This window comes from Bison bison, unplaced genomic scaffold (genome assembly GCF_000754665.1).
Source record: "Bison bison bison isolate TAMUID 2011002044 unplaced genomic scaffold, Bison_UMD1.0 scf7180017863885, whole genome shotgun sequence".
NCBI lineage: Eukaryota > Metazoa > Chordata > Mammalia > Artiodactyla > Bovidae > Bison > Bison bison.
Window position 1 is genome coordinate 1,125,017 of NW_011494457.1, and position 9,360 is coordinate 1,134,376.

The 9,360-nt window shown below is 40.7% G+C and overlaps 1 protein-coding gene across 1 annotated transcript in view; it reads right to left on the minus strand.

Annotated features, from left to right (window-relative positions):
* Positions 1-3,309: 3,309 nt before the first annotated feature.
* SLC25A17 (solute carrier family 25 (mitochondrial carrier; peroxisomal membrane protein, 34kDa), member 17) overlaps positions 3,310-9,360 on the minus strand; it is a 24,538-nt gene continuing 18,487 nt past the window's right edge. Inside the window, exons 8-9 of the mRNA XM_010833750.1 lie at positions 8,233-8,315; positions 3,310-4,358 (exon numbers count right to left, since the gene is read on the minus strand). Of these exons, the coding sequence (XP_010832052.1) occupies positions 4,211-4,358; positions 8,233-8,315 (231 nt within the window). The 3' untranslated portion in view covers positions 3,310-4,210. The remainder of the gene's footprint in view (positions 4,359-8,232; positions 8,316-9,360) is intronic.

Consider the following 9,360-nt stretch of genomic DNA (forward strand, 5'->3'; position numbering starts at 1 on the left):
CCCAGTATTAGGGAAAGATGAGTTGGCTCTTTTCAATGAGTTGACTCTTCACATCATATGGCCAAAGTACTGGAGCCAATGAATATTCAGGGTTGATTTCCTTTAGAGTTGACTGGTTGATCTCCTTGCTGTCCAAGGGACTCTTGTAGTGGTTAAAACATAAAATTACTGGGTTTGGCTTCACTTTTGATGAGGTACACAAAAGCCTTCCAGAAAAGAAATGTTCACTAATAAAACAAATGGGAAGACGAAATACTGTCTCAAAGTAAAATATAGTTGGCTTTCTTGGTTTAAACAGCATTTATCTGGTGCATGTTTTGGTGGTAGATGTTTACGACTTACTGTGGTGATCATTTTGCGATATATACCTATATGAAATCACTCCATTGTACATCTGAAACTAATAAAATGTTATATGTCAATTACATCTGAGTGGAAAACCTTGGCATTTATTAAGCATATTTATAGGTCATATACTCTGCCAGATGCATATATACATATATATGGGATTCCCTGGTGGCTCAGTTGGTAAAGAATCTGCCTGGAGTGAGGGAGACCTGGGTTGGGAAGGAGGGCATGCCCTGAAGGAGGGCATGGCAACCTATTCCAGTATTCTTGCCTGGAGAATGCCCATGGACAGAAGAGTCTGGAGGGCTACAGCCCATGGGGTCACAAAGAGTTGGACATGACTGGGCGACTAAGCACACACACACACATACATATACATCCTCACCCAGCCAACAGAAGTGATTACCTTGCAAGGCTGGTTCTAAAAATGAAAAAATTACACACACACACACACACACACACACACACACATATATAAAATAGCCTTGCCTGGTAATCATTTCTATTGGACAGATAAACACATAAAGGCTAAGAAAGGAGAGGAAATGACTTGTCTGTGGCTATAATGCTTTTTTTAAAGAACTAATCTTCATTGGAGTATAGCTGATTCACAGTTCCATGCCAGTTTCTGCTATATAGCAAAGTAAATCAGCTACACACATACACATATCCACACTTTTTTAGTTTCTATTCCTATATAGGTAGTTACAGAGTATTGAGTAGTTTCCTGTGCTATACAGTAGGTCCCAATTAGCCATCTATTTTATATATAGTGTATGTACATATCAGCCCCAATCTCCCAATCCATCCCTACCCTTGTTCCCCATGGCAAGTCCATCCTCTACATCTGTGACTCCACACCACAATGCTTTTAAGTGATAGAATAAAAGTCTGAACCTAGATCTGACTCAAAACCCAGAGTGCTTTCCATTGAACTACAATTGCATCTATTCAGTCATATCCTTCATCAATAATAATACTGTAGTAATAGTCGTCACTTTTATCTAGCTCTTCCTATATGGCAAGCCTTGTGCTAGGAAATTTATATATATGATCTCATTCAATCTTCACAATCACCCTATGAGGTAGGTTTATCATCATCTCCATTTCATAGTTGAGAAAACGGAGTTTTATACCCGTTTGGCAATTGCCTTGTTCCCACAGCTGCTAGAGAGCAAGACCAGAGTTGAACTTGGGTCTACCTCCAGAACCCATTCTTGTAATCATTACACTAGACTGCAGGAAACCCAACTCTAGTCCTGGCTCCAACCAGCCAAGTCATTTGATAGCTGTCTCAATTTCCTTATTAATTAAATGGGAATATGGTTACTTGCCCCCTATTTCACAGAGGTATTGGGATTATAAAATGAGAAAGTGTATAAGCTTTAAGAAGGGAAATTGCCATATAAATCTGGGCTTGTTACAAGTTTCACTCAGATCTTCCTTCTCCCACGATCATAAAGGGATTTAGCTGACATTATGAGCTCTCAAATACCCTCTGTGATGGATCGATTGTATTATTGCCTCCACTTATAAAAAAGCCGAAACACAAGATGACATAACTTGTTAGTGGCAGAGCTGAGAATAAAACCCAAGATTCTAACTCCAACTGCTTATGTTCTGATGGTAAATCCTATTTTTGTGTTTCAAACTTAACAGTAAAATAGACAAGAATGGACATTTAATGTCCACTTTAAAGCACAGATTAAATGCTTACAGATGAAATTTTCTAACATAATCTCTAAGGTTCTTAATCCTCATTTTCTAGAGAAACTGCATAAAGAATCAGAAAGAAAGTCTTCCCTTCCCCTAGTATAGAATTCAGCTCCTTAGTTTTCTCAAGCAACTTATTAACAATCAAAGGTTATAAAACTGGGTGAGTTATTAACTCATAGTGAGCTTAGCTTCCACAGGGAACATAAACCTCAAAGTGAAATTGTTTCCTCATAAAATCAGATAAAAAAGAAGCATCAGATACATTCCCACATCATAAACATCCAATATAACTATATATCCTGACTTGGGAATTATTTTAACATACCAACAATTCATAATACCCTGAGCTCAAAATTCAAGTTCCAAAGTGAGCATCAAAATTAAAAATTAAAAGAATAACAAAAGTACACATGGCATCTTTATGGTCATTCTTCTCCCAAGCTCCCCACTCAAGCCTTGACACATTCACACACACACACACTTTAAAAAATAAAATATATAAATAAAATAAAAAGCAGTTAGTGGGGCCAATTCTCTAGCTTTTAGAGAAGTGTTCAGTCTAGTTCTCTGATTACGAGTTCCTCTTAGGTTTTGTTTTCTAGAACAACACAATGATCTTTTGATTATTACTAGTCTAATAATCATGTATTTTGAAATTACCACCAGGATGAGAGAAAATAAATTTCCACTCTCAAAATTGAACTTAAATACTAGTATAGAATAGACACAGACACTTCATTATTACTTTAATTGACTGAATAAGACTTATAAATGAAAAACCTGTCATTTTGATATAGGGGCTAAAATAAGGTCTAAAAAAGCTGCTGTTCTACTCATGTCAAGAGGGTTTGCTTCTTGAGTGCCTTGAGACGTCAAAATTCATTGTTGACCACATAATGAAAGTCCTACCAACCTGAACATGCGCTGTGAGGTGAACGTAAATGATGACAGAACTTCTGGTCTTTTCACAGGATGCTCTAATATAATACATTAGTCTACCTTTCCTTCGATATCGATGTTTGGTTTCCATAATTGAAACCAACTGCATCTTCGGTGGAGTCAGGAGCTCTAAGTTCTCTTGAACTTTGATGAGTACAGATCACGTGAGTATCTTGTTAAAACACAGAAGATGATTCAGAAAGTCTGGGATGGCATGTCCAACAAGCTCCCAAGGTGATGTTGATACTACTGTTTGGGATCCACACTTTGAGTAGCAGGACTCTAAGCAACATTTTCAAACAGAAATAACCTTAACCAGAAGTTTATTCTCAAAATATACAGCCTCTACCATGAGTTTACAAAAGAAGACAGTATTCCAGAGCCTAAACAAGGTATCTGCTCCCTTTCCCTTTTCTGTGATTTTTACCAGCTGGTTGTAAACCCAATGTAATACTCTAAAGGGCAAATTTGAAGAATCGCTTTTGTGCTTACAATTTACTGGGGCCCATATGGATGAACACAAAACCTCAAATTCTGTAGTGAAAAGGTTGATTCAAAATAAATATTTTTTAATTATGTCAGATACGAAAGAATAAGTGATGCTTACAGTTTACAAGAGAATCATTTGGAATTAATCATTTTCATTTCCCCCACAAAATAAATAGCTCACACACTAAAGAAGATATCTTTCCTGAATCAGGAGAAAAAAAGCTCAAGAATAATAGGCATGCCTGTGGCATAGTCATAACATTTTTAGTGAGGAAAATACCAAGATGGAGACGTGCAAAAGTATATAGGAGGAGAATACCAAGAGAATTACATGGTAGCAAATCGGCTGTAGAACCTGGAGCCGGGGAGTGGTTCAGGGAAAGAGAATAGCTGGTAAATTTCAAAAAGACTTTAACTGGAGAAGATTATACATGAGAGCAATAGTCCATTCCCTTCAGGAAAATCAATAAATCCCCAGCAAGTTTCATTTTTAGGTTTTCGATCATGTGTTCTTTTCATATGGCCATTGGTCCAACCTCCTCCACAAAACTCAACCAACCATCAAAAGAGTTAAGTTGGTAATGAGTCAAGCTGGCTATAACCCTGGATGTATCTCAAGCCAATGAGGGTAGACTTCTCAGAGGAAGGGGCAAGTACAGTGGAATCATGCACTCCCCCCGTCTGGAGCACTTCTGAGCGCCGGGGGCTGAGAGGTGCCTCAGTGCTTGCGCGTGCTCTTCAGCCCCATGACCATGAAGGTGGCAGCCATCAGTTTCTCGTAAACGAGGAACATGAGAGCAGCAGTCAGGACTGTCTGCAGCAGCTTGGCTTCAAGGCCTTTGTAGAGTCCCGCAATTCCAAAACGCCTGAAAGGAAGGGATGAGGAAAAAACAAAAGGTTTTTCAAAGAAACATACTACTTTGCAAAGGCTTCTTCTTAGGATCAAAAGAAGCAATCAAAGTTTTAGATATTAACAGACTTCTGTTACTTAAGTACTTTATCTTTGAAGGTGCTTGGGAATTGACAAAAGTTGATTATTTCTTCAAAGCCATGATTAATCAGCGGAATGATGATAGGTTCTCACAGAGAGGGTACAGATCCTAAAGTCCTAAAACCATTTTAATGCCAACATCTAAGATTAACAAAGAACTTTTAGATCTTGACTTTTTAAGGCTCTCTCAACAAAGTTATTTCAACCTAACAGTCCCACTCCAGTACTCTTGCCTGGAAAATCCCATGGACGCAGGAGCCTGGTAGGCTGCAGTCCATGGGGTCGCTAGAGTCGGACACAACTGAGCAACTTCACTTTCACTTTTCACTTTCATGCACTGGAAAAGGAAATGGCAACCCACTCCAGTGTTCTTGCCTGGAGAACCCCAGAGACGGGGGAGCCTGGTGGGCTTCTGTCTCTGGGCTTACGGGGTCTCACAGAGTCGGACACGACTGAAGCGACTTAGCAGCAGCAGCAGCAACAGTCCCTAAATGGTAGGAGAGCTGCCAATTGGTTTAGATCATTGCAGCCTGAACAGAACTAGAGAAAGTGACAGGAATGAAAATCTCTCCAATACCAAGTCTTTCTGTACATTTGACCTTTTAACTCCGTGGTTCTCAAATTTAGTGTATGTCACAATCACTGGGAAGGCTCGGTGAACCACAGATTGCTGGGTCCTATCCACAGAGTATCCGAAGCATGAAGCCTGGGATGGGACTCAAGAATCTGCATTGCTAATAAGCTCCCAGGTGATGAGGATGACAAGGCCCGCCTGGACACCAGCCCTTTAGAACGACTGCTCCAACAACAGAGAAGAATGCTTCAGCTAGAAACAGAAGCTGAGTAAATGATGTCTCCAGAGCTAATTATTGAGAGTGAATTAATCTCATCTAGTTCATCAGCAACTCCAGGGCTCTATGTAGCACGCATGCGGACTGAGATATTAAAAGTCAAGTGCTCCATTCAGGAGCTATTCTACATTTTACATACTTGCTATGTGTGAAAACCTATTATTTGGAGTGAATCATGTGATAAATAGAAATGAAAAGCTTTGACTCATGAATGTCTCATTCACTGGCTAACTTATGTTCCCCCAAGAAACCCAAGAAACTCCACCTTGGTATTTCTCAAGGTGAGGTCTGCTAGGAGATAACAGAAAAAAAAAAAAATCTATTAGTCCCTGTCCTCAGTTCCTGGCACAGAGTTTTAGGAGCTCTTGCTTATAATTTCCTAAGTGAAAAGAACACTAGGAACATTTCTTTATTCTAACAATTGGTCTTTGATCCTAGTTCCTGACACAGAGCTCCTAAATCCCTTAAGTCCTGGGTGGCAGCAGTGTCTTCTGTTCTAATGAGGTGATCCGTGCTGGACTCCTGGGTGGGGCTGGTCACCAGACAGACCAAGCAAAGATCAGAAGCTGGGAATTTCCAGCACCACCTACTATTCTCCAGAGAGGAGAGGGGGCTGGAAATGGAGTGGAAAATATATGTTTTTTATACAGTATTTTGGAAATACATATACTTTTTAATAGTGACTATCTCCTGGAAAAGAGACAGAAAACAGTGTAGATATGCATGTATTTATAGCTTTATTGAAGTTTAAATGATTTCAGTTTGACGAGTTTTGACTGGTGGGTACATCCGTGAACCATCACCACGTTCAAGGTCATGAACGTACCCACCATCCGTCATCCCCAGGAGGACGCTGTCCTCACGTTCCTTTGCCGTCACTGTAGATCATTTTCTAAGTCTGAGTGATGAGCGTGTGTGTGTGCACAGTCGTGTCCAACTCTTTTGCGACCCTATGGACTGTAGCTCACCAGGCTCCTCTGTCCATGAAGCTCCCAGGCAAGAATACTGGAGTGGGTTGCCATTTCCTTCCCCAAGGGATCTTCCTAACCCAGGGATTGGACCCACATCTCTTCCGTCTCCTGCACTGGCAGGTGGATTCATGAAAGTGGAATCATACAATATGAATTCTTTTGTGTCTGATCTCTTTTACTCAACGGAACTATTCTGAGATCCACCTACATTTTTGCATGTATCAATAATTATTTCTTTTTCCTTTCTGAACAGTATCCCACTGTACAGGTATATCACAACTTGTACCTACTCATTCAATGATGGACATTTGGGATGTTTCCAGTTTTGGGCTCTAACAAATAAAGCTGTTACTAACATTTATGCACAGGTCTTTGTGTAGACATGTTTCATTTGTCTTGGGTAAACACCTTGAAAGGGAATGGCTGGGTCTATAGGAGGCGTATATTTAACTTTATAAGAAGACGCCACACTGCATTCCAAAATGCTTGTGCCATTCTTAATTCCCACCAGCATAGGAAAGTTCTAGTTGCCTCATTCTTGCCAACACTTGGTATGATCAGCATTTTTGTTTTTTCAGCTTTACACCAATTCTTTATCTTTGATTTTTTATCCCAAGCATATTCTATTTTTATAATAAACTTAGTTTAAAATATCTTACCTCTAGGAACACTAATAAAGTTATAATAGCTTCTGCCTCAAAGGTGCTGACCTATTTGATTTCCCCTTTAAAAGAAATGGGGAGATGACGACAGTACCTGCCTCAAAGGGCTGTTGTGAGGATTAAGTGAGATTACCCAAGTAGAGCATCTGGCTTAGTGTCTGCCACATAATAGCTCAAAAACGCTAACTCCCCTCGCCATCATCATCACTGTTGTCGTAACTGAGATTACAGCTGTTGTTCCTCTGCCTACCCTCCTTCCCTTTCCCATGATGACTGCGGCTCTCTGACACCTGCTTATTTCTAACAAGGGGTTTTGGGATAAGTGATCAATGGAGCACTACTCAGCAGAGCAGTCTCTAGATTAGATTACAGGAGGGCTCTCCTTTGTTTCAGGTGTGAAAGTCACTCAGTCATGCACGACTCTGTGCGACCCCATGCACTAAACAGTCCATGGAATTCTCCAGGCCAGAACAGTGGAGTGGGTAGCCCTTCCCTTCTCCAGTGGATCTTCCCAACCCAGGGGTCGAACCCAGGTCTCCTGCATTGCAGGTGAATTCTTTACCAGCTGAGCCATAAGGAAACCCCAAGAATACTAGAGTAGGTAGTCTATCCCTTCTCCAGCAGATCTTCCTGACCCAGGAATTGAACCGGGGTCTCCTGCATTGCAGGCGGATTCTTTACCAACTGGGCTATAGGGAAATGCCACGGTTCAGGTGTACAGCATTATACTTGACCTCTCTATACACCGCACAGTGATCACCACCACAGGTCCCATAATCAGCTGCTACCATACAGCTGACTCCTTTCACCCACTTTGCCCTCAAACCCTCAAACCCTCTTCCTCTTTGGAAGCTACCCATCTGTTCTCAGCACTGATGAGTTTGTCTGTCTGCAGATTCCACATTGAGTGAAAGCACAAAGCATCTGTCTTTCTCGGCCTGACTTATTTCACTTAACAAAACACTCAAGGTTCATCCATGTTGTTGCAAATGGCAGGATTTCACTGGAGGATTCCCTTTCTAAAAAAGTCCTGAATATTTCTAACTAACGAAGAACCAAGGACATGAACTTTTCCATAATTTCCCTAAATGCTCTCATGTGTCACTAAGCTCCTAAATGAGAAATGTCTGAGCACAGCAGGCAAGGGAGAAGTTTTCAGGATGCCGCTGCCAAGGCAAAAATACAAGATAAGCAAATCCAACCACTTCTTGGCAGAGACAGCTGTTAAAAGAGAGGACAGAATGTGAAACATCTACAAAGCTCACCTTACTCGCTGGTGAAGGAGATAGAGAATGTTCCGAAGACTCCCCAGTGTTCTGTTTTCTGGGTTGAGTCTGTGACGTCCAAACTAAGGAAGAAGGAACAAGACAAATAATTACCATCTGTTACCGCTTTCTTTTTTAAAATTTTTACTTATTTATTGTTTCTTTTTTTGCTGTGCTGCGTCTCTGTCACTGGGCGCGGGCTGCTCTCTAGTTGCACTGAGCGGGGCTACCCTCTGGTTACAGTCGCTGGGCTTCTCACTGCGGCGGCTCCTCTTGTTGCCGAGCACAGGCTCAACAGTTGTGGCGCACAGGCTTAACTGCTCCACGGCATGCAGGACCTTCCCAGGGGAATCAAACCCGAGTCTCCTGCGTTTGGCAGGTGGACTCTTTACCACTGTGCTACCAGGGAAGCCCTGTTATCACTTTTTTTTAATCTTAATTTCCACTTACGTTGGAGTAACATCTTACAGCACATGGTAATAAAAATACCCTTTTAATATGTGAAAGTGAAAGTGTTAGTCACTCAGTCGTGTCCTGTGACTCTTTTGCAACCTGGTGGACTGTAGCCCGCCAGGCTCCTCTGTCCATGGAATTCTCCAGGCAAGAATACTGGAGCGGGTTGCCATTCCCTTCTCCAGGGGAATCTTCCTGACCCAGGGATCGAACCTGGATCTCCTATACTGCAGGCAGATTCTTTACCATCTGAACCACTAAGGAAGCCCCTGGTGGCTTTTTTAGATTTAGATTTCATTAATCCTATTTTTTCAATGAAACAAATGAAATATTTCAATGAAATAAGTGAAAATAAGAATTTTTTTCCAGTGAAGCAAGCATGAGAGTTTTCATTTTTACAGAGAATCATGGGGAAAATTCTACCTCAAAAGAAAAAATCATGCCCAGGATGAAGATTTAGATACTGATGGAATGGCTTCCAGTCTTTTAAGAAGTTATGACAAACATTAATCAGTTAGAATCTCTGTAGTCCAAGCTCTGCATGTTATGTTTCTATTATAAAAATGTCAAAATACATTTATTTGACTGCAACTGAAATTCTTTATATTAAGTACCAATTGAAAAATAGTCCATTGGTAAAATACTTTTAACAGAAAGGAATAATCTTTTCAAACT